A 25,792-nucleotide genomic window follows, 5' to 3' on the forward strand; every position below is an offset into this window, starting at 1 on the left:
GTAGTGTCCCTTTCCCACACTGAGGCACTGAGACTTAACCTCTTTTAAGGTTCTTTATTCTGGTTACTGCAGACCACAACAAACGCCGTACAATTAATTCAGCAGCTCCTGAATCTCTCCAGCGAGATAAAAGCGCTTCTCCCAACTTTATATTCCCCTGCTCCCGCTCCAGCCCTCCCATTTCCCTTATTTGGCCCATAGCTGAACCCCATTGGTCCAAACTACCGAACAACAGGCTGAGTGACAGAACTGAGAGCCAATCAGATCTCTGCTTGATGGGTTTAGTGAACTCCAGAATTTACAACGCGGCCCAACAGCCTACCAGTTAAACTCTGTCCGCGACAATATGTTTAAAACTAATTATACAAATAAATGTGGGCATTTGATGAAATTTCAACATTTTTAAATGACAATAAGCATGTGGATTCTATTTAATAACATTGTTATGCTGTTGCTGATGAATATTTCTCGTGGTGGTTTTGCTGATGGTGTAGTCTGGTTGGTTGATACGTGGTGAGTTTCTGCTTCATGCAGGCGTTGAGACTTTAAACGTGATCGTAGGTCTGAATGTTCTTTAGATGTGAGACATACGTGGAGCCAAACACACACTCACACGCTGCAGTGAGTGACGGGCAGCGGGTTTTACGTTTTTACAATCCCTGCGCGATTCACCTGCTGGCCGTGCCCACAACCCCCCCACCCCCTCTCTGCTTTCTTCCTCACACATCCCGTCCCCGCATCTGCGCGCTCGTTCTCAGAGATGGGAACGCGCAGTTTTAGGCACGGCAATTCACAGGTTTCCAGTTGGTACAAACTCTGTGAAATAATTAGAAAATAATCAGATAATCAGAAAACTGATAGTTTTCTCTCCAAGCACCGCTACTACTGCGCGCCTCTGGCATCGCATCGCACCCGAGAAGGACTAATGAAAAAAGAAGTATAATTAAAGATTTGTCTGCGAGCCACATGTGACCATCAAAAGAGCCATATATGGCTCGCGAGCCATAGGTTCCCGACCCCTGATTTAATGGAAACAGTGTAATTGTAAAATTGTGTTTTTTTCCGACATTTTTAGAATTTCAATAGTTTTGCACATATATGTAATGGAAACGCAGCTATTTTAACACAAACTACCTAGTGGTTGTGTCTATGAAGACTCTCATTCATCTAGGTTGATTCCATCAGAATTGACAAAACCTCTTGGATAAGAGGTGAAACGTCTTCTATCTTTAAAAAATAAGTCCAGATGACAGCCCCTAAACCTATTACTATGATACCTAATGTTTGACGAAGTGCGTTGGTTCCGCTTTTAAAACGGCTTCTTCTCACGCATCGGTGAGGGGGTCTAAAGTGTCTTAAAATTCTGGATGTCCTGATTATAAAAACAGATCTTCTATGCATTGTTTTTACTTAGATTAGTACTTTTTGCACGTAAAATTGAAATCTGTTGTTCTTTTTCATTTGCAATCAGTTTTTCTGTTTAGATGAGCAGTAGGAGGAGCACAGGAGGGTTGATGCTCTATTAACTGCAGCAGTTTCATAAACTCCTTCATCATGCAGTGAAATGACAGCATCAGGAAGGCCTCCACTCACCACTCTGCTATTTATCCCTGCAACGATCGGCTGCTGCAGGTTGAAACAAGTGAGCTGAAGGGAATGTGGCCTCCTCCTGTTACACGTCTGAAACGTGCCAGAGGTTCAAAATCCTGAGATGAAGTAATCCTCAGGAACTGTGTGAAAGGGTATCAGGATGCATTTTGATCCTTGTTTATACATCAGATATTCTGCTTTAATGTGTTACAAGCAAAGCCTGACACCTGAGTTGTATGTGGTTACAGGTAAAGCAGGCTGGGTTTAGAACAACTCAGACTAATTTCCATCACAAGACTGCTTTTTGCTGCAACAGCTTTGCTATGCAGCAAGTTAACAAGGAAAACCGCAGACTAACAGATGAAGCACATATGACATTTATTATTCTTCTCTCTGTGACGTTTAAGTAAACTAGGGGTTTGGTACTGTTTCAAACTTAGGATTTTTTTTTAAAAATGGGTGAGCGGTTTGTCCAAAAGAACACAGTTAGTTGGGACAGAATCTTTATCCATAATTGGATCATATTTTTTCTTTTGCAGTTTAGAATAATAGCTTGACTTTTATGTATTTGCAGAATGACATCATCTAAAAAATACATTTCTTTTTTAAATATTGGCAAACCAAACTCAAGAGCTGTTTTAAATTACTTAGTATATGTCTAATTAATACATTTGACTCTGTACTAAACTACATCATAAGTGTGAAGTAGTAATATAAACAGCTTAATATTTGGTTTGAACATTTGAGATAAATGAAATGTGTCTCCTTTTGATCTATTTTCTAAGTGTTGCCAGTGGTTTATATAGCCAAAATTCAAAAGTATGTGTTGTTCTCTCACCTCCGAGTTGTTGGCAGGACCAATGGTGTGGAGCAAGCCTGACTCCGCTTACCATCATCCATTAGTTTACATGCTCTCCCGCTACCTTACAGCCCTCAAGCTAACATTAGTGGTGCAACAAAAATGGCGAGCAATATTGGAGGTATCCAGCCGTTGAGCTCTGATCCAGATTCCAGCTCAGACGAGGAAAACAAAATGCCACAAGAACATGTTAAAGACACCAATTCTCATCAGAGTGGGTCTGTAACATTCTTTTTTTTTTCAAATAGTTGGTTGTTAAAAATCAGTTATATTTTTTCTGTTTGATGATCATCCTCTTAACATCTATGTCATAATTTGAGTTTTGCCTTTGTAGAGCTGTTTGCCATTTATCACATTTAGCTTCACTTGTTGTTTTATGGCACACCAGCTGCTGATTCCACCAGTTTGGTTTTCTTCATTAGCAGAGCCAGAGGGATTCATTATCCTAACCATTGTTCTCTCAGTTAAACGGGGTTTCTTTTTTTTTTTGTCTTAAAGAGTAAAAGACCTGAAGCCGTTGTCATCGGTTGTCACCTCAAAAGGCATTTTGGCCAAATGTTTAGCTGGAAGCAGAAAGTTCAGGGAGTGTTAGATGGATGGGGCCCTAATTTGGTCCTAAAGGCTCATTAGTGTCGCTGTACTGTTACAACATCTCAAAGTTTCCTTTGAAAGCAAAGAATGTTTTATGTCACACACACAAACCCACACACACACTAATAATAACAGTCATGCTGCTGTTTGCTCACAGAATGGCTGTTTTTAAATAGCACTTCCTCCCACCGCTGTGACCCATGATGCAGTGCTGCCATTGCCATTGATGCTTAGCTGCAGCTGTGATTTCCACTGAGAACGGCCCTGCTGCACTGCTGTGGCTCGTTCATCCAGATGACTGATGGCCCATAAAACAATGAACAAGATGACAGAGATTTCTTCTGAACTCTGGCTCTGTAGCCGCTGATGCAGAAGTGCAACAAACCTTCTCCATTAATACTGCCTCTAAAGGAAACACACTCCTTCCCCCCTCTCTCCTTAAAGAAAATAAAGTTTGTTTTCATGGGTTCTGCCTCCTCCGAACAATGTGCAATAATGAGCCCTACATTTCTTGGCCTTATTTAGCGATGCAGGATGTGATGTCATCAAGCCTGGCCTTCAGCAGCTGACATGTTCTCATAGATTCCTCCCTAAATCTGACTGTAGCTTTTTAAACCTGTCTGTGTGGCGTCTCAGCACCACATAGAGGCCTTTATTCACAACCAAAACCAACTTTCTCCACCTGTCTGCTGAAGAAGCAAATCATCTATATTTCAGTAGCTGACAACAACTCATACTGACTTTTAGTCTGTCCAAAAGGTTTCCATAGAATGAGCATCAATTAAAGGCAGGTGTAAAGTATCCTCTGAAGAGTTTGTCATTTCAAAGTGGACTTCTAAACTGATAAATCTATAAGATAGAATATATTATGTTAGTTGAAAAGATTCTGTTAAATCTTGCAACAATGGGGCTTAAGTATTCTAAATCACGTCATTTTATCTTTAGTGCTCATTGACTGTAAATGAGAACTGGACTGAGTGACCCCTCCACCCTCGCATTCCAAACAGGAAGTATCCACTGTCTCCATAAGGTCAAAATATCAAAGAAATCTGTAGACTAACAAACAACTGTTACTCAGTATATTTGGTCAGAATAACTTTTCTTGATCTGATACCTTTTTTACCACATTAAAAGTATGTGTTCTCACATCTAACATTCTAAGTGTTTGATTGATAGATTATCCCGAGCCTGCTTTTTAGTACTAGGGGGGTGGCTTTCCAACAAGCTCACTCCTGATTGGTGGTTGCCGTAGAAATGTCGACACAGTCTGATTCAGAGCAATCTATGAGTTAGTGGTGACGTCTGACTTCGACACCTGTATCACAAAAAAAAAATTACAACCGAATTGACTATTTCATTGGAGCTAAGCTCTACAGTTGAAAAATTCAACGGCAGCGCTTAGCAACCCTTTAGAAAATACCCACCATAAGGCTCAGATCATTTGGGAAGGGATGTTGGCTAGAAATTGGTGTCTGTCCCTATACCCCCGCACGATCGGGAAGCATCAGCAGAATTATATTTATTAACTGCCGCCTCCCGATTTTTCAGAAAATTGTTGGCGTGGCCATGAATGCAGACGGCAGTCCGGTGGCAGTCAGTCAGGAGGGGATGACGTCATTGCACAATCGCACAGCAGCTCTGACTGGAAGATGTGTAAATGTCTCCAGACAATGGTCATCCATATCAAGTTCCACTGGCCGCTGGCCGCCCAGTAGCCAGGGGTAATGTTTACTGCGAGATCGGGACCTGCTCGTACATACTCAACTCCTTACAGAGGTCCTCATTGCTCTCAGGGAGCTTGTAGGTATGCAAAGACACCCGCAAATTAGAGGGAACATTCCTACTATCAGACTGCCGCTGTGCTACCTCCAAATGTAACAGGGCGGTGGCTGACTGATGTGAAAAAATCGCCCGTGGTGTTGAATTTTAACTTTTTCTTAAAACCTTGGCGGCCGCTGTGCGGTGTTTGAAAATGCGACCGCTGCTGCCCATTGCAAGTGCCACCATGCAGCCACTGCAGGCCCACCTGCCGAATTTGCTAAAAAAAAAAAAGGCATTTAGGTCGCCGTGTGGTGGCATTTTGGCATATGTGACCGTAGCTTTAGTCTAGCAGAGCATGTTGTTAAATTACACCAAACAGAAGACTCCAACCTGGCTAAAAGATCAGGTTCTGCAGCCGCAGAAAGAGATGGACAGAGATTTTGAATAACTGTGCTACTTCTTTTTGTTGTTGAGGTAAACCACGAATGGTTTGTCCCAAAGAATGCCTTTTTGCCTTAATGCCTTAATGCTCTGAAGGCTCTTAAAGTCCAGCAGCAGTCTATGCCTTGTGTCCTCTCTCCACATTCTTTAAGGTGAATAAGAATCTAATCAGATCTTAAATTGTACATTCTGAATCCTCCTTTGTTCTATTCACAGACCTTTCAAAGAACCGACTGGCGGACGTTCCCTCAGAGGTTTGCCACCTGGTTGCCTTAGAGACACTAAACTTATATCACAACTGCATTCGGACCATCCCAGACAGCATCATCAGCCTGCAGTCCCTCACGTCGTTAAACCTCAGGTAAAGGCTCTTCTACTGGTTCTGCACAGCGTGAGCCTGAAGGGAACTCTTTGTTCTTCACTTTGATTGCTTTTCTGTTGTGTGAGTTTGAAGGGTTGATGACGCTGCAGTCTGAGTGTGCTGAAATACACAAGTATTGCTGCTTCTGCCTTTGGATTTTAGGAAACTTTTCCAGCTTAAAGCAGATTCTGGACATCCAGTCAGCTCTTCTAGTCTTTAATCATTCACGTAAACACCTTGGTATGTTTTTAAATAGGTAGAACATCTTAATTGTTTTTTTATTGAACCTTTGTCTTTGTGTATGGTACTTTTTTATGTTATTTTCAGTTTTCTGGAAATAAGGTTTGATGGAAAACATCAGGTCGTTTTAAAGGACAGATAATCTGCATTACATTTATCCAATGAATCTGCAATGGTTCCGTTTGAGAAAAACTCACATGATAATGCAACTTCCTTATGAAATTGACACATTGAAAGCATGGAAAATATTTATCAGCCACAAATTACCGTGTTGGTGAAATGAACAAGACATAAATGTTGGGTCATTCTGATGATATTGAAAATATACCAAGTACAACCTAAAATTCCGAAAGATTAAAATGTTTTCTTTGAATAGTAGTAGTAGTAGAAGTAAAACTACGGTAATAGGTTTTTCCACACAAGTTATGATTCTATTTAACTGCCAAAAGACCCACTCCAATGAAAATAGTCTTCTTTGTGTTTTTAACATGGTCTGGTGGCATTTTTTATTTCAAAATTGAGGTTAAAACTATTTTTCTGAATATTTCTTTATTTAAAACATTGTGAACTAGGAGCAGACGTAAAAATGCATTCGGAAAAGGTGACGCAGGTGCTACACTTGGTGGACCACAGGCTGCATTCCGATGCATCCTATTGCAGATAAAAGGTCCATATATGTCTTTGTTTTCTTTGTCCGAGCCAGTGGGGGATCAGGTAAACAAAGGGTTGATGGTAATGAGCACAGACTTATTCTGCGGCAACAATCCTGCCCACAGTTTAGAGGCGAATTCTGCTAAATTCCTGCCACACGGCTGAAACAATGTCCCAGAAAATGACACAGGTTATTTTTGAATTTGGAAAATGGCGTTATCATAATTAAAAGACCACTGAGAACGCTTTGACAATAGATCAAAAAGTGATCCGAGTGGGTCTTTAAAGTGAAACGCAATACTTTGTTTCTTTTAAAAGCTCATTGTAAATTGGAAATATGCATCAATTCTTAAACTTTTGACCCAGGAGCAACAAAAAAATAAGTCATTCTGTTAACTGTTTTTTATGATATTGGTGGCATTGAACCACAAAAAACTTTCATTACCTATTTTGTTTTTTTTCTTCCTTTATGTCCAAAGTTTCATTTTCTCTGTACCTTCTCCCTTTATTCCGACCCCTGTTTGAACCTTCTCCTTTCCATCAGGCCCAGAGCCCATCATAAAAAACTAATGAAAACAATTTTACAACAATAAAGTTTGGTTTCAAACACAAAAGGGGTTTATGCAAATAAACTACTGGTTTTCTCCAGAAGTGTATTTGTGTTCTCATGTTTGATGTTTGCGTTGATGCTGGACAGGACAAAAAAGAGGTAGAATAAAAAGTAAAAATAAAATTTGTGCGGAGGCTCTTTGATATAAAGAGTGCATTAAAATTGGTTGAGTGTATAAAAAGAAAATGAATCACTTTAAAAATGTTATGTTCCTCGACGTCGAACTGTCAGTTCTTCAGAAATGTCATCAACCACATTCCAGAACATCATCAAACATTTGAATAAATTAGAATAAAATAGAATAGAATAGGTCTTAATAATCCCTAAGGAAATTTAAAAATGGCCATCTGCTCACACTCATAAAACACATACACACACATTACAAACAATAAAAATTGTAAAAAAAAATAGCAATAGATTAAAAAGATTAATAGATTAAAAAAAAATGATTAAAAATTTAAAAATCATTGGGTAAAATAAATAAATAAATAAACCTCTGTGCGTAAGGGACAATGTTGAAGTTCTTAATTAGATACCAGTGGTCTTTCGACCCTCATCAACAGTATTTGTGTCAGTGGTATTGATAATAAACCCAAGAAAGCCTCCAGAAACTTCTGTCAGTAAACACAGTTAAGTTTTAGCGTCTGAAGACATTAACCTAAGAAAGAAACTGGAGCCATCATAAGGACAGTGTTCTCTGGATGAAGTCACATTGAAATGGTTTTCATTTTATTCCAATCAAAGAAAAGGTTCTGCCTTTTCAAGACTTCTGGTTAAATAGAAGCGCAAAGAAGCCTCAATGAACTTTTAAGGTCAGCATTAACTTATCTAGAATAAAAGGAACTATTTCCACTCAAACGTCCTGTCAGAGCTGCATCTGTAGCTGTTGTAGCGGTTATAATGACAATAAATTAAAAGATGTAATTTTCTTTTAATAGGGAAATGTTGCCTGGGTGACTGCTGGTCCTTTTTTTCCCCTTTTTTTGTTAATTATTTTTAAGACCGCCACTCTTCGCCCCAGAGGAGATTGAAGAGGTTAACTGTCTCCAGGGGGTTGGGTGCTGAAATACTCCAGCTATGCTGAAGGGTGAAATCTTAAACTTGCTAAATGTCATTACACTCAGTGAACTTTTAAATCTGAAACCATGAAACCATGCTCTCATACGCACACACGCACGCTCTCTCTCTCTCTCTCACACACACACACACACACACTTGACGGTGACTTGAACTCACTGTGGTGAAGTTTAAAGGGGACAGTACTCCTTAAAAAACCTAAAATATAATCAAAGTCAAAATAAAAAATGTAAAGTCTTTTTTGGGAAATTATACAGGAGCAGAACAAGTTAAATACTAGTCGGTTTAACAACAATGATAACATTGACTGTGTACTAGGAGTGTAACGATACGCTGAAATCTCAATTGGGTTCGGTTCAGAATTTCATAGGGCTCGGTTTGGTACTGCTGTTTAACTAATCTGCCTGATATGAGCTGCTATTTCATGAACTATTAATTTATTTTTATTTATTGTATGTTTTTGAAACCTGAATTTCTCCCTTGGGAAATTAATAAAATGTTTTATCTATCTATCTCTCTCTTATCTCTCTCTCTCTCTCTCTCTCTCTCTCTCTCTCTCTCTCTCTATATATATATATATATATTTCTCTCTATATATATATTTCTCTCTATATATATATTTCTCTATCTATGTCTCTATATCTCTGTTTATTTTCAGTAGTTTTTCGGAACAAAAACCGAGGCAGAAAAAAATTACTTACAAAATGCATTTATAGGTTTTACATAACAAAAAAAATTGACCAAATGTAGGTGATCTGTCTCATTTTTTTTCCTTCTTGTTGGGAGATGTTTTTTTTCCATTAAATTGTGTCTAGGTATTGTTGCCAAAATTTGATCTAATGTAAGTTTTTTTTTCCCTAGTAAAAACAAACAAACAATTAAAGCGGTATTTTGATCCATTCATGCATCTCTGAGGATTTCTGAAGGAAACTGCTCTCTGAGCACCAGCCCCTCCCAATCCATGCAAATGAGTGGGTCCTCCCATTGTGATGTCACAAAGTGGAGAACAGCCACTTCCAAGAAGAGTCTGCGCTGTCAGCACCGCCCCCAGGCTAACATATACACCTACTTTCTCTGCGGGGCTAGCGGTGTTCAGCAAAAACACTTTCCTTTTAAATACACAATATACACATCAATCTTTGCAAAAGTTCGGATGTTAAGACAACTAGTATGCCAAAGGTAATATATTATCATATTCATGGATATAGTTTACAAGTATTGTGGTGTAACCTTCGCCCCAGCAAGAGGACATTTACAAAAAGCAGCACCAGAGCTTGTTACTTCAGTTTGAAGGATTTATAAAAATCAGAAATGACTAAATGTCAACTAGATACTGAAAAGGGTTGAATATTTAGAGCTGTAAACTCTGGATGAATAGAGGGGCTATGGGAAGCCTTGTAGATCTTATGACATGAACTCAACCAGACTAAGGTTTTCATGCAAATCCTTCAAATAGGTTTGTGATCCAACTAAAGAATAACAGTTAAGCAAATGTTCAGATATCTCAGAGGAACTGCAGTGTTTTAGGAGAAAAAAAACATCTTTCAGTTTTCATCTTTCTTCTCTCATTGTCAGAAACTCACCTCACAGCCTCTCACTTTTTAACAGAACTATGGTCTCATTACTGCCACCTTGTGGCTACAGCCTCTTTACAAATTTATATAAAATGGGATGGATGGGAAATGCATTTATAGTTCTAATTAGTTAAACAGGCCTGCAGGTCTGGAGTGAAAACTGAATGCAGTTCAGTCAGTCCCTCATCCATCTGTGTCCCTTCAAAGTGTGGTTTCCAGCAAAACATGAAAGTAAACGCACAAATAAGGGTTCTACACAAAATAACAGGCGTAGGTGATGGGTGGTGCTGTGTGTGGCCTGTTTCTTCCTGTGGGGCTCTGTGTCTCCTGAATGATGCACAGTGACCAGCTCTGAGTGTGAAAGCTCATCATCCAGTCCTGACATGTAAACACTCTTCAGCTGATTGAATATTTATGCTCCACTGGAGGCTTGTGTGGTGAAATATTCATTCGTTTTCTGCCTTTTTAGGCTTGTTTTGCTAAACGTTAGGTTGTTTTTCACTTTTTCTGTACTTTCGTGGCATAATCCTGTCTTTTCAGGAAATGTCCTTTGAAATGACGTTTGTATTTATGTTGTGTTTCCAGTCCTGAGTTGTTGCTCTTATTTTACTCCTGTAAGAGTAAATCTTTTCTGACAGTAACACTGAGTAATCCATTGTGTTTGTGTTGCAGCCGGAATCAGCTGAGCTCCCTGCCGGCCTGTCTGTGTGGGTTACCCTTGAGAGTCCTCAATGCCAGCAACAACAAGCTGGTCAGCCTGCCGGAGACCATCGGGCAGCTGCAGAGCCTCATGGAGCTGGTGAGGCCGTTTCCACAGAGCAGACTCGCTCTGTCATGTTGCACCCATTATTCTGCCTTTGAGGAGCTAATTTATGTTAAACCAGGGGTCCGCAACCTTCAACACATAAAGAGCCATTCGGGTTGATTTTTTTACTGACCACAAAATCAGTAGAAGCCACAAAGTCTCACTTCACCCTTAAAAACTGATTTGTAATTATGTTACTGTTACTCTTGGGGTAAATATTTTTTAATATACGCATAAAGAGAATATTTTTGTTCAAAATATTAAATATTTTATAACTTGAGTGGGGTTCACAAGACTTCCTTTCAAAATAAAAGAGCACATAAGATCATTTCAAAGCAGCACATTTAGTTGTAGTTTAGTTAAGTGTTAGCAGTTTATATTACATTTTGTTAGTACATCTCAGCCAGAAATGTGTCAATCTAACAAACTAAAAGTAAAGGACCTATATCATGCTTTTCTTAAGCCTTTCAGAGTGAACTACATCCATCTATATAATAGTCTTTGAGGCTCCGCCTTACGCTTTTTGTGGGTGCTGCCCATTTCATGACGTCCTCCTAGAGCCGCCTCAGCCGCGTCTCTGTGTTTTGCCCACGAAAAGCATCCAAACTTTTGCAAAGATGGATGTGCACATTGTGGAGCCTTACAAAAGTATTTAGCCGAACACCGCTAGCTCCACAGAGGGAAGTGGGTGTTTGTCTTAGCCTTGGGGCGGAGCTAGTAGCACAGACTCTTCCTGGAAGGGGCTGTTCTCACTCGTCTTCATCACAATGTGAGAACCCGCTTGTTTTCGTGGGTTGGGAGGGGCTGGTGCTATGAGAGCAGGTTTTTAGAGGAATACTCAGAAATGCATGAATGGATCAAAATACCGCTTTGGGGTTGTTTTTTGTGAGGAATGAACATTATGATACACTCCAACTTCTAAAAAGTAGATTTTTCCATGAAATAGACCCTTTAAATCAGAGCTGATTAAGTGAACCTTAGCATATCTTTTGGACCATGTGGTGATCTTAAAATCCTTGAGTTTTACCTCCAGTTGACTTTCTGTGGTAAGCAGCACTAAAATATCTGTCAGAATGTTTTAGCTTTGGTGAACCCAACTGCTTGATGGATTATTGGAGTATTATGGGTAATGTAGTCAGGAGTCTGGTGGAGTGATATGTACTCTGCTTCAACTGTGTATGAATGGGTTGAATAAAGTTTCACTTGTTTGTAGGCCTGCACAATATACCGCAAATTTATCGTTATCGCAATATCCAGCTCTGCAATATGCATATTGCAAAAGACGGCGAATATCGCAATAAATCGCAAACCCAAAATGTGTTAAAACAATCTTCTAGCAGCTTGAAGCATTTAACGAATCAAATAAATCCCTTTATGCTTTGACCAATCAGATGGACGCCTTCCCATTGTTGACCAATCAGATGGAGGCCTATTATGTGAACCCTGGTCCTGAAGAGCCTCAACCCTGCCTGTTTTCCAGCTCTCCTTAACCAGCTTGCTGTTGATTGGCTGACTCAAGTGATTTCACATCCTGATTGACTGAACACACCTGATTTTGGTTATCATTATCGAGCAGTCTAGGGAGAATTGGAAAACAGACAGGGTTGAGGCTCTTGAGGACCAGGGTTAGCCACCCTGACGTTTGTCCCCCATGTTGATGAGGGTCATTTGGAGTATAATTTTTAAACTGTTCCAATGAAATGGGAATGATGTTTTTGTTTATTTTTCTATTTGTTTATTTACCGCAAATTTATCGTTATCGCAATATTGATCACTAATATCGCATATCGCAAGTTTTCCTCATATCGTGCAGCCCTACTTGTTTGACTGTTTTATCTTGGTTGATGTGACGTGTAGTCTAAAAACATCTGTTACTTTATAAACTTAAAAACATTTTATTTTTCTTTAACCGGAGGGCCACAAAGGAGGGGTTAAAGAGCCACATGTGGCTCTGGAGCCTCAGGTTGCAGACCCCTGTTTAACATAATACCATTTTATATTAAAGAGAGGCTAAGTATTCTGTCTGATTTGACCATTTTTCAAATACAACTTAAAGTCTTATGACAACTTGAACTTGAACGTGTAAAACATTGTTTTTTATTGCTAAATTTAATCCAGAATAACAAAAGAAAAGGGAATGGAATGTTTTGGTCAAGAAAGAAATGATTAACAAAAACTGGATTGAACAAAAAGGCTAAAGGACTGCTATTGGTCATCCTCTGGTAATGTGAAAGCTGTCAGTCCAAAGTGATGCTGATGAAATGTGAAGTTACCAGCTGCTGTTGTCCTCTGTGCAGGACATCAGTTGCAATGAGATCACAGCTCTTCCTCGCCACATCGGCAGACTCAAAGCTTTGCGAGAGCTGAATGTCCGCAGGAATCTTCTCTGTGTTCTGCCAGAAGGTGAGTTCCACTGGGGGCGGGTCAACCTTTGTCTACATTTCTGAACAGCTCAAACTCATCACAACAAATAGTAGAATTCTGTGGAATTTGATTGAAAGCATTGGTTTAGGTCTTTGTCGGCAACATTAAAACCTTAAGGTTCTGGTGTCCCCATAAAGTGTGCTGAGGGTCTAAATGAGATCATCAGGTAATGTTTTAAAAATGGAATGAAATTCTTTGAGGCTCTTAGATCCAAAAGAAGTGAAGATAAAGATGAGTATTTTCAGTCTGAGGCTTCGACAGATTTGCTGCAACACAGAGTTTGTAGGACAAGGGTGAGCAGTTTAACACATACTGTCTCAATGTTGTGAAAAATCAATGTTTGTATATTAAAATATGTTGCGTGTTTTATGCAGCCAGCATCACACCAACAGAAGACAATTCGGCCATTTTCCCCTCAGACTGTGAAGAAGTGGAACCACGACCTCACTCCCCCTTTTTAAGCTTTAACGTCTGCATTTTTCCACAAGACTAAATTTAGACACGATCTGGGAAGTGGAGAGTCATGCTTGATGTCTGCTGGGATAAGACTGAGTAGTACTGAGCCTGCAGGGACTGATCATTCCAAAAGTTGAAACCACAGAGTAGATATTGTGATTGCAATCTCTTATCGTCCATTTTTTAATTTACTCCTGCATTGTCCCCCACTTAATGTAAAAGGTCCCATAAATCATTGAGGAGAAATGTTGTTTTGTCCTCAGTAGAAGGTGTTTTTTTAGTAGCTAAACTGGACAGCAGAGCTCCCACATGAGAAGAATGACAGGATTTTACAAACACAAACTATGATTGGTCTTTCCTCTATATTACAGCCTTGCGTTCGAAAGGCCAACAACTTAACTTTGAGTCATGATTCCAGAATGTTTTTAGTGATGGACATTCACTTCATAGAGATTTTAACTCAATTTAAGTTGGAGAAGAAATAACTTTAAAAGAAGATGCTTTCTTTCTGCCTCGTCAAAAGATTGCTTAGAAAACAGTAATATTAAAAAGATTACAAATCATCAGACTGGACCATTTAGACCATTGAGTAGGGATGTGACATTTCATTTTAACGATTCGATTCATGTCATAATGTGTGGTTGTTAATTCGAATCAATATTTGGGTTCACTTTGGAATGGATCCAGGACATCTTTAGCCAAAACTTCAACTAGTGTGACTCAGAGAGAAATACATGAATACTGAAGAGTGCAGGTGAAGTTTTCCAGATTCCTTGTTTTTCTTGCAAGATAATTAAGTGCAAATGAAATATATGTACAAACAGGTAAACAAGAATGAATGTCAAATCCATTCACGTTTTAGTTTCCTAAAGTTCAACCCACTGTTGTTTTTCCACATAAACATAATCCTAAGGGAACATTCTTAGAACATTCTAGCACATGGTATGGTAGAGTTTATTTGCCAAATTCCAAGTGTTTCCACATGTTTGACCGGAATAATGAACGAATCCGTTTTTTCTTCATCACGTGTGTGTTGTCCGCTGTGATGCACTTGGTCATTTTAGTAAAACAAACCAAGTCTTAATCCAAATTGCATTTTCCAATATGGATTGTAATAAATTTATTTCAATGTGAAATTATTTGTTCGATGATTTGGGTGGATTCAGTTTGATCTAGTTGAATCATAGGAATATAAATCGATTAATTGATTCATTTTCACACCCCTACTTTTGAGGATTTGGCTTTGTGTTTTAGTTTAGTACAAAAATGTTCCTTTATTAAAAGTCAGATTTTTTTAATATGATATAATATGGCTGGTGAATGCAGTCAAAATAACACATGACGATCTTTTTCTGCAGAATTATGATTTGTTATTTGAAACGTGTTTTTGTTTATTTCACATTATCTTGGGTTAAAAATGTTTCAATTGTTTACTGTTCATTTAAAACACAAAAGAGGAAAAACCTCATTTCCAAATATCATCGATTGTTTTTCATTAGCGTATTATTTATTTAGAGAAAAAACATGTAAATACTTTTAGTTTTCCACTAAATCTAATTTCTCCATGACATATCTACAAAAATCCAGCTCTCAGCCCTTTGTCTTCAGACACTTATGAGTGACAAGGTGAGGTTGGTTCTGATCAGATTCTGTTGTCATTTGTTCAAAGTAGCACTTATTTTTAAAGGAATGCTGTTAGCCGTTGAAGCAGATGATAAAACGCATCAAAGTGTTTTTGATGAATTCATACAAAGACATTATCTTGATTTTTGTTCCAGAGAATAAGATATATGACAATTCAAATGGCTTAACTTTGTTTTGATGTGTTTCACTGCAAAGACAAAACCTAAAAATGTCATATATTCTAAATTTCTGATCAAATGATCTTATTGCGCTTCATATAAAACACAGCATTTGACTACGATTTTCCTGTAATTACCAAAGAAATTTGCCCATAAAAAAAAAATCTTGCATCACTGAAACATGTTGTCTTTGAACACGTCATCGTGTCTGAGTGAAACGCTGTCAGTTACATCTCAGTGCCTTATATCAAGTCTGATCATTTAATATTAAGGGAAATTCAGAAGATATATTGAGTAGAATTTAAATGTTTTTGAGTGTAGAATTGCTTAAAATCTTCAGGAGCCAAAAGCTTTGGGGCAGAACAGAATGGTGGTCGCTCTGATAGACTTCACTTTTAGCCTTTTGCCGTTTTCTTCTGAAACAGTTTGGTTGGCGAGCAGTCCTGTGAAGTGGGAGTCCCATTTAGAAAATCCTAAGAGTTGGAGTTGCATAACAGTGAGGAGTATATCACTGTGTGTTTTTCTGACCTTTAGAACAGCGATGCCCTCACTGACATTTCTACGATGCAGTTTTACTATTTTTATCCAACAAGATGACAAATCATTTCTACTTCCTCTCTCTGGGAGGTTTTAGGTTAACAGATGGTGCAGAAATTCAACAATACCCATCTAGAAGAAGCCATTGCAGGTGTCACTTCCTGAAACTTCAGCTTTCATCTTAAGAACCCAACTTCATTTAAAAACGGTCAACTGTCAATACCTCTCTTTAAAGCTAAAGATCAGACACTCACAGTTCGAAGGCCCTCAGCCAACCAGGTTTATTGGATTTGGGGTATTGGAGGCATTTGGCCTCAAACGACTACGAACAATTGCTTCTTTGTTCTGATTGGTGGGAAACATGGTGGTGGTTTTTAGCTGAGCGAGACTCTTGTTAACTAAATTAAAAAAACCTGTAGGGTTTATGGCTTATTTTGTTTTTACTCTTCTAAGGAAAAAGATTTTAAAATAAAAAGAGAAAAGTTTTGTTTCAATGTCACAAAATCCAAGCTCTAAAACCACTATTAATAGCATCTAGTTTTAGTACTGTGTGTGTTTTGCTATTAAAGCTGCATCCAAGTAAAACATTTCAATAAATGCAGCTTTTATTGTGCTGCAGTCTTTCTCATGAGCTTCCCGTCAAAAGGTTCTAACTATGAAATTATTTTTTATGACATTAAGAGATCTTTAAAAATCCGATCTCATCAGTTTTTCTTCAAAAATGTGAAGAACAGTACTTTCTGCCAGAAGGACCAGATTGAGCAAATACAGTTTTAGCTTCAGTCATGAGATTCTATCATCTCAAAGGTCTGGGGAAAAAGCGAACCGTTCACCTTCCTGATTTTTTTACACGTCCTCTGTTGGTCCAATCTTGATTTTTTTTTCCAATGTAACCACTTTGTGTTTACCTGCAGACCTGGCCGACCTTCCTCTAGTGAAGTTTGATGTCTCCTGCAATAAAGTGTCTACCATCCCGGTGTGCTACAGAAACATGAAGCAGCTCCAGTCACTCCAGTTAGAGAACAACCCACTGCAGAGCCCACCTGCACAGGTACGCCCGCCGATCTGCACCACGGTGATCTACAAAGCTGAGGCTTCAGTTGTACTGCAAGTCTCTCAATGAAGTTTGAATGTTTGTCAGTTTTTTTAACAAAAACTTACATTTTTTAATTTCTTGTTTTATTCAAATACTTTTCCAATTGTTTTCCTTTGTTTCAACATCAATTTCTGTGATATTACTCTTGAAAAAACAGCTTATTCTGCTTTTTGAAACCCAAAGTATGGTGATCAATGATCCAGAAAGCTCAATGAAAAGTTATTTGAGTGAATGGCAGGAGCTAAAGGGACAGATGGAGATCAGGTTCAAGCCTCGATTGGGCATTTGTGTTTCATTTCTCCCTTGATCCACATTAATATAATATCACAACACCTGTGTTAAAAAAACAAAAGTGTTAAAGGGTTAGAAGAGTCAATTAAGGAAGAAATAGAGTCCAAGCATGACAAACAAAAACAACTTGATGTCTCCTCCAACTCTTTTTCCCCCAGATCTGCATAAAAGGCAAAGTTCACATATTCAAATATCTGAGCATCGAAGCGTGTCGCAGCGAGAAGATGCCTGATTCTCTATACCTGCCCGTCATGGAGCGACTCACCCTATCACGACCCACTACTGGCAGGTTGGTCACCATGGCAACCTCAGCACTGCATTGCTTCGTTGAAATATGTTCTGTGTTTTTGCTAAAGGTTGTGTCCGAATTCCTTCACTTCTCAATACTTAGTGCACTTTACAGTACATTCGACATTTTATCAGGTTGTCTGAATGTACAATTCCAAAATCCAGTGCCCTAAAAATTCCTCAGAAGTCTCTACAAAAAGCAGTGTGCATCAATGCTCACCTGATTGGTGAATATAGACCACAATACATTGCGTTTGAACGACTTTTAATGTCAAACAAATAAATCTGAATTTCTCACCATTTAATACCATTCAAGATTTTATCATCAGAAAATAGTGGATTCATAATTTAGTCTTTGTAAAATGTTCATATTAATTAGGTTTTTATTGATGATGATGTCATACTTGGTGTTCAAAAAAAGGTTTTGAGCATGGATTACTTTTAAAATCTAGGGTACTGGATAGTCCAGTCCAGCACTGTATAGTTTTCTAGTAGTTAAGGAGTAGTGAGGGAATTCGGACACAAAGTCTTTGACTTGGTCCAGGTTAAGTGAATTCTCTTCTACTTCCTTTCATCAATTCGACTATTGAAAGGATATAAAGGTTCATTCCAAAAGTTATTGGTTGGAACCATTTAAAGTTGCACACATATCCTGTGAGAAATAAAACTGTCAATTAGGGGTGTGACGATCACCGCATCACCGCACGTTTTTTTGCTGTTGAAAGTTTTTTATTTTTTGAAAGTTCTGCATATGGTGCGTGATTGGAACTATAATCAACACATTTAACACATTCATCTTTGCTGATAATTTACCTTTTCTGCTAGTCCTGTCTTCAGACATCAGAGGTTTCTGGGGGAATCCTTTCATTACTGTTCTCCTTCAATCCCTCCGCCGCACCTCTCACACCCTCTACGCTGCACACGCTCCCTCTACCTACACACACGCATGCGGTTTCAGCAGCACATACACATCCTCATTCTACAATAGAAGTTTCCATCTCGCGAGGAAATACGACAAATTTACTGCGTTCTAATGATTAATTTTCATTGTATTAATTTCCATTACAAGCTGCGTGCGTTCTTGAGTGCGCGACACGGCCGCCCGCTGGAGGATTTTGTGTTCGGGAGGGGTTAACAATTTTTCTCCTTCACTCTGTAACACCAAACATGAACGTGCACTGTTAGATTTCGATGAATATGATATAATATAATATATGTTTTGTTTGGGAACTATTTTGTGCAGCGCAACGTTACATGTCCGTATAAAAAAAAAGGAGCCTCCTGCCCCTTGTTCTTCATGGGTGTCAGGCTTCATGGCTACTGGAAAGGTGACAAAAGTGTCTGCAGTCTCGTTTATTACTCGGCAATATATAATATTCTGAGAAGATGTCTGTACCAGAGAGCACAGGTGAAGGCTCGCGCGCAGCTAGAGAGCGGTCCGGTGCAGAAGAATCAACATGCACCCCCAACACACTTGTGTGCGCTCCTTCCTCCTACACACGCAGCGCACTGACACACATACACAGACATTCTACAACACCTATATAGTTAGTTCATTAGTAAGATAGGTAGTAGTTAGTTGTTACTGTTATTTGTTAATAAATAATACAGCGTTGTAATTGTATTCATTTGTGACAAGGCAGCTGGTGGATTTTTTGTTTGGTGGGCGGGCTGCGGTTAACCGCGACACCGCGCCTCCTGCTGGTTCATCACCGCAATGATCAAAAATACCACGCCGTCGCAGCTCTATTGTCAATATAGATTTCAGATTTCTAACCTTTTGAACTGAAAAAAAAAGTTGTTTTTTTTTTTTTTTTACACACATGAATACATAAGAAACTAATGATCATTTGGAAGATTTCTGGGGAAAATTTTTGAATATTGAAAAAGAAAAGAACACCCATTTCTATTCATGTAAATTCCAACCCATCTACCAGAATCACACTGCAACAGTTTAGAACTTGACCTTTATTAGGTTTTCTCAGTATTGTATTCTGGGAGAGCGGAGCGGCTGGGAATAGTGAACAGTGGTCTAACTTGGCTTGAAGCTAAATTGCCCATTAGTCAGCTGAAAGTACCCCCCCCCCCCATATGTGACTTGTCTGCTGGCACACAGCCTGGCGCAGAGAGATGATTCAATACTGTTTCTGATGACAAACAAATAAACGAGGAAACAACTCTTCAGCTTTCACATGAGTGAAGGGTGACGAGTAAAGATGTACAGAATGTGGAGAAGAGGAGCACTTTCTAAAAATTAGAAGTGAAAACCAGAGTGGTACTTAACCTTACAGGAACCACAACAGCCAGCAAATGAGAGAGGAGAAAGAACAGTAAGAAATACTGAAAAAATGTTTTTTCTGTATAATTATTTGTTCGTTGGACAAAGAAAAGACAATGAAAAGAGCTACATGTCTGATTGTGTCAGCAGTACATGACATCTGGTTACATATGTGAAAGAATTTTAAACAACTACAGCAGTCCACCAAAAGAAGTGGTGGAATAAGAAAGTACTAATAAGTGAAACAAAGAAGGATACTTTTTTTAAATGTGTAAGGCAGAAATCAGAAAAGATTAAATACATAGAGAATAGTGATGGAGACTCTGAAGCCCTGCTTACAGCTAGAGAGGTGGAGGTTTGCTCTGGAAAGAAGAGGCATGAAGGTCAGTCGTAGTAAGACAGAATACATGTGTCTGAACGAGAGGGATCAAGGTAGAAGCGTTAGGTTACAGGGGGCTGAGGTGAAGAAGGTGCAGGAGTTTAAGTACTTGGGGTCAGTAGCGGTTCTAGGCACGGGCCGTCCGGGCGGTGGCCTGGGGCGGAAAACTGAAGGGGGGCGGCACCGGCGGCTCAGCCCTTGTAAAATATTATATGCACCACTATTGGTTTACTTTTGTCACAGTTTGTGAGTTTGTAACAGCCTGAACCTGGCCGCGCCGCCGCCCTCGCCCCGCAGCTGTGCGCTCTCCTGTCTTTGAGAAGTAGACACAAATGTGTGTGAAGAAGAAGGGAGGGGGCGAGGGGGGAGCACGGAGCGCCACCGCGTTTGCGCATGCGCAAAACCTGGCGGGCTCATCTTTCAGGGGAGGCGACGGTCGCGGGCTTGATGAAAAAAATAAAAGTAAAAACTGCGACTGCGCCGTCATGTAGCGAATCAGCGCCCCTGGCTGTAGCTGCACGCGCTCCTGCTGGAAATGTATGAAGAAAGGGGGGGGGGGGTGCGGGGAATCAGTTCAATTGTGGGACGCTTCCAAATTAAGTGGCTAGGTGGGGACAAGGGCGGGGGTTTGAATCTACTTCATAAAACCTCTTTATAAGTCAGTCATAAGGTGACATTCTATAACCTACATTCTTCTTTTTTGGGTTAATTTTGTGTTAAATGCCCAAATGAAAAAATGGCAACACAAAACAATGCTGTCACTAAGGTGACAGTTGGTTCAGTCGACAGACTTGATGTCTTCTTCGTGACGTGAGGACATTTATGCCAAACAAACGCCAAAAACATCTAAAATATGGAGAAAAAAAGGTCAAAGCCATCTGGTGCCCAATTTAGAAAGAAAAGAAGAAGAGGAGAAAAGAGATAAAGAAAACGGTAAGTCCTCACAGCTTGATGCATGTCTTTTCTAAATTCTAATGCTACCTGCCCTACAACAACGTTGCCGATGAAAACTTTATTTTGGTCGATGACCAACACTGAAGTAGGCTCAAATGTTGCAAATAGCGTCATTTTTTATTTATTTTTTAGATTTTATTCTTAAAAATTTGCTCTGCCTTAACTTGTAACATTAGTTATGATTCATGTGTCTGTCTGCTCTGCTGTGACACAAAGGTTTTGTTGGGTTTTGCTGTTGTATACTAGCTCATAATGTTAAAAAAGCTGTGATGGTTACACAGCATGCTGCTGCTGCCATAAGATGCTAATGGGGCAAATAATTTGAGATTGGTCTTAAATTTAATAATCGTTTGTGACAGCCTAAACGTTTTCACAATGTTTTTTTGACATTTAACTGGGGATTTAGAGGTTAATTTTGAGCCTGCATATGAAGTTTATTTTTTATTTGTTTTACAAATGTGGGGTTATATTTTTAGCCAATAGAATTTCCATTAATCTGTAGGTAGTTTTAAAAATGAATATTTACCATTTACTGCAAATCTATGGGGACAAAACATAATTCAACAGGTCATAACTAAAAATGTTCCAATCAAAGGATTGAAGACGGAAAACATGAGCTAATTTTTCTTCTCTGAAGTAGAGATCGATATAGAACATGAAAATTTAAATTTCCAATTCATAAATGTTTTTAAAATATTTATTTTATGTTATTTATTTAATATTGATTTAATATTTCTTAGCTAACTGTATTTTTGCATTGCTTATGGTCTTTTATTTTTTGTGTTCTGATAACTATTATAATGCTGTTCAGAATTCTGACATCTTTTGTATCCACTTCTTAATTTCAATGAGAATAAAACATGTCAGTTGACAAAGACAAACAAAGTTCTGTTGTGACTATGGGGGGGGGGGGGGGGGGGCGCCTGGGGAGGGTCTCGCCCGGGGAGTAATTCAGGGTAGAACCGCCACTGCTTGGGGTCAACAGTTCAGTGTGATGGGGAGTGTGGAAAAGAGGTGAAGAGGCGAGTGCAGGCAGGTTGGAGCGGGTGGAGGAAAGTGTCAGGAGTGTTGTGTGACAGAAGAGTGCCAGCAAGACTCAAAGGAAAGGTGTACAAGACAGTGGTGAGACCAGCTCTGCTCTATGGGTTAGAGACGGTAGCAGTGAGACAGAGACAAGAGGCTGAGATGGAGGTAGCGGAGATGAAGATGTTGAGGTTCTCCTTAGGAGTGACCAGGTTAGACAGGATAAGGAACGAGTACATCAGAGGGACGGCTCATGTTGCCTGTGTTGGCGACAAAGTCAGAGAAGCCAGACTGAGATGGTTTGGACATGTTCAGAGGAGGGATAGTGGATATATTGGTAGAAGGATGTTGGAGATGGAGCTGCCTGGCAGGAGGGCAAGAGGACGGCCAAAGAGGAGATATATGGATGTCTTAACAGAGGACATGAAGTTGGCTAATGTTAGGGTAGAAGATGTCCATGATAGAGTGAGGTGGAAAAGGATGATTCGCTGTGGCGACCCCTGATGGGAAAAGCCGAAAGAGAAAGAAGACTCTGAAGCCCTGCTTACTCCTCCTGCTCATCTGAAACTGAGTCTTGTTTCAGAAACTCCTGAACTCTTCGACAGCTCGTGGCTGACAAAAGTGCTGCTATTCCTGGAGAGAAAAAGCACTTAAGCTCTGCTCCACCAACACATCCTTTAAAAGCTGTCCTTCCATTATCCTGCTTTTCTTTGTCTTTCTTAATCCAGGCTAGAAAAAGCCATCAAAGCTCGGTATTCACTGTCAGGACTGTCAGCGAAAATGAGGAACAAATAAAGCGGCGCTGATCTCATATGTACATTGCAGAGAAGTCCGGCATTGTTGCACTGCTTGGAAAAGAAATAAAAGTAATCCATGAAATCATCTTTTTGATTTATCCGCTATCTGTTATAAAATAGAAATCGTGTAAACAGCTTTTTAAAATTCGTCTATACTTTCTTTCATTTTTACCAAGTTTCCTTTCTTCACTTCTTTTTTGTCTTATACTACATGCACAACAGATAAATTAGAAAATGTGCATGAATTAGCACATTTGGAATTATATACATAACAAAAAAGTGTGAAACAACTGAAAATATGTCATATAGGTTCTTCATAGTAGCCACCTTTTGCTTTGATTACTGCTTTGCACACTCTTGGCATTCTCTTGATGAGCTTCAAGAGGTAGTCACCTGAAATGTTTTTCACTCCACAGGTGTGCCCTGTCAGGTTTAATAAGTGTGATTTCTTGCATTATAAATGGGGTTGGGACCATCAGTTGTGTTGTGCAGACGTTAGGTGGATACACAGCTGATAGCCCTTCTGAATAGACTGTTAGAATTGACCAAGAAGGAGAGTGATGGGGTGCTGGGCAAGATGACCTGGCCTGCACAGTCACCGGACCTGAACCCAATCGAGATGGTTTGGGGTGTGCTGGACCGCAGAGTGAAGGCAAAAGGGCCAAGTTTTAAGCATCTCTGGGAACTCCTTGAAGACTGTTGGAAGACCATTTCAGGTGACTACCTCTTGAAGCTCATCAAGAGAATGCCGATAGTGTGCAAAGCAGTGATCAAAGCAAAAGGTGGCTACTTTGAAGAACCTAGAATATGACATGTTTTCAGTTGTTTCACACTTTTTTGTTATGTATATAATTCCAATTCCATTTGTGTTAATTCATAGTTATGATGCCTTCAGTTTGAATCTACAATTTTCATAGTCATGAAAATAAAGAAAACTCTTTGAATGAGAAGGTGTGGCCAAACTTTTGGTCTGTACTGTATCAGGATAGAGCTGTGAAAGCAAAAGCCTGGAGGAAGATTCACCAGATTTGCATCGCTTTGACATTTCTCACCAAGCCTCTTCCAACTGCAGACGTATGAACATCTGGTAGTGACATAAATATCTAGTAGTGACATAAATATCTGGTAGTGACAGTCTAGTGTGAACACCGTATGCTAAAAGCGCGTTCAAAGACCCACGTTCAGTGCGTTCTTGAATAGATGCCTGGTGTGTACGTAGCTCTAGAGAAACTTCTGATCTTCATTTTTGTCATAACAATTGTCATTGTAATGTAGCAAGGAGAAATGTTGAAGGAGTTTGGGACTGATGTGGCCGCAGTGGTTTTTGCAGCTGGCACTGCGGTGAATCTGTGAGTTTATTTTGAAAGGCAGCAGAGTATGGTTTTCATGAATCATTACACACTGATTGGTTTGCTTTCAGCTCACTTTTTTCTGTTTATGAACACTGTAATGTGGGTCTTGAAGTTAAGTCAGTAACTGGACTTAAAAATCTTCTCCTTTCTGGCGAAACGTTCAAAGGAAGAAGATTTTAATTCCAGTTGCTATGACTCAGCTTCAAGACAATGCCATCTAAATGAATGAGAACCTTCACCAACACTGGTGTACTGTAGGGGATTCAGCCTGGAGCCAAAAAACATTAAGCATCCAAAAGGATTTTGGACACAATCAATCAGGTTACTCTTACAGTGTTCCTCCAAAAACAAAAACAAAAAACAGAGGACGTGGAGATGGGGCCAGAAGCATTGGGGTATCCGTGGACCTCCATGAGAGCGTCAGACAGCGTGTTATTTTGTTTTTTTCCACACACGCCTGTGTTCCTTTAGTTTGAGGTAAACGTGCCTCTAGGGTCCTGCTTTGCAGAGCAGTTAAGGAACCTGTGATACAGTGTGTATGCAAAGCAGCCGTCTCAGTAAGCAAGTCTTTAAAGAGCAGACTGCTGCTCCCTCCATGAGGCAGAAACCAGTTTATGCTATTTTTAAAACTCCATTAACTTGTAAAGTGAACCAGATGAGCACGGGGCTCAGTTCTCTGTCAAGCTGCATCAAAGAAGACGTCCTGCCAAAATAAAACAAACACAGGCAGTGCTCTGATGTCAGTGCATTAACCGTCAAGTAATATATTCTGGTTGGAGATGTGTACAGCGTGAAGAGGGGGTCAGTTTTGGGACTCAAAAATCTGGTCTGATTAGAGTTGGAGTGGATCATAGCTGTGATTATGGCACACAGAGACATGGCTAAAAACAGCAGAAAAACACAAAGAGTTTAAATCAGTGGTGCTCAAATTTCAGGCTTCGAGGGCTGGTGTCCAACAAGTTTTCCAACCAGCCTGCCATTGAAACTCCCTATTGGCTTAACACACCTGGTCCAGGTAATCAACAGGAGATAAGGCAGGGTTTCTAGAATACTAGTTGGAGGCCGACCCTGAAAGCCCACATATGGGCACCCCTGGTTTAAAAACAGACCCACTCCAATGAAAATGGTGTTTTGGGTGTTTTTAAACATGTTCTTTTGCCACTTTTTTTTTATGACGGAGGACATATATAAAGAAAATGAATTAAGCTTTAAATTGCATTTCTTAGTATTTCTTCAAATTGTTGTGAATCAGGAGTTGACGGAAAAAGCGGGAAAGCGTGTAGCAGTGACGTAGATGTTACAGTCGGCGGGTCACACCTGAGTCCTACCTGCTCCTCTCTATTCTGATGTATCTACTTGCAGACAAATAGATCCATGTATGTCTTTGTTTTCCCAGTCTGAGCTGGAATCTGACTTTAAACTGTATGGCTGAATAGGTCCAATATTACTTGCCATTTTCGTTGCACCAGTAACGATAGGTTGGGGTTTCAAGGGGCTGTAAGCTAGCTGAAGAGCGTGTAAACAGAGAGCTCTCTTTAACGGGAAAGGGGAACTG

The 25,792-nt window shown here is 39.6% G+C and overlaps 1 protein-coding gene across 4 annotated transcripts in view; it reads left to right on the forward strand.

Moving 5' to 3' along the window:
* Positions 1–25,792, forward strand: part of lrch1 (leucine rich repeats and calponin homology domain containing 1) — a 119,213-nt gene that overhangs the window by 49,078 nt on the left and 44,343 nt on the right. For all 4 annotated transcript variants that reach the window (XM_011489505.3, XM_011489506.3, XM_011489507.3 and 1 more), the window contains exons 2-6: positions 5,459–5,603; positions 10,428–10,554; positions 12,858–12,963; positions 16,694–16,830; positions 17,325–17,455. In XM_011489505.3, coding sequence (XP_011487807.1) covers positions 5,459–5,603; positions 10,428–10,554; positions 12,858–12,963; positions 16,694–16,830; positions 17,325–17,455 — 646 coding nt within the window. The remainder of the gene's footprint in view (positions 1–5,458; positions 5,604–10,427; positions 10,555–12,857; positions 12,964–16,693; positions 16,831–17,324; positions 17,456–25,792) is intronic.

The sequence above is a fragment of the Oryzias latipes genome, chromosome 21 (assembly GCF_002234675.1).
Source record: "Oryzias latipes chromosome 21, ASM223467v1".
NCBI lineage: Eukaryota > Metazoa > Chordata > Actinopteri > Beloniformes > Adrianichthyidae > Oryzias > Oryzias latipes.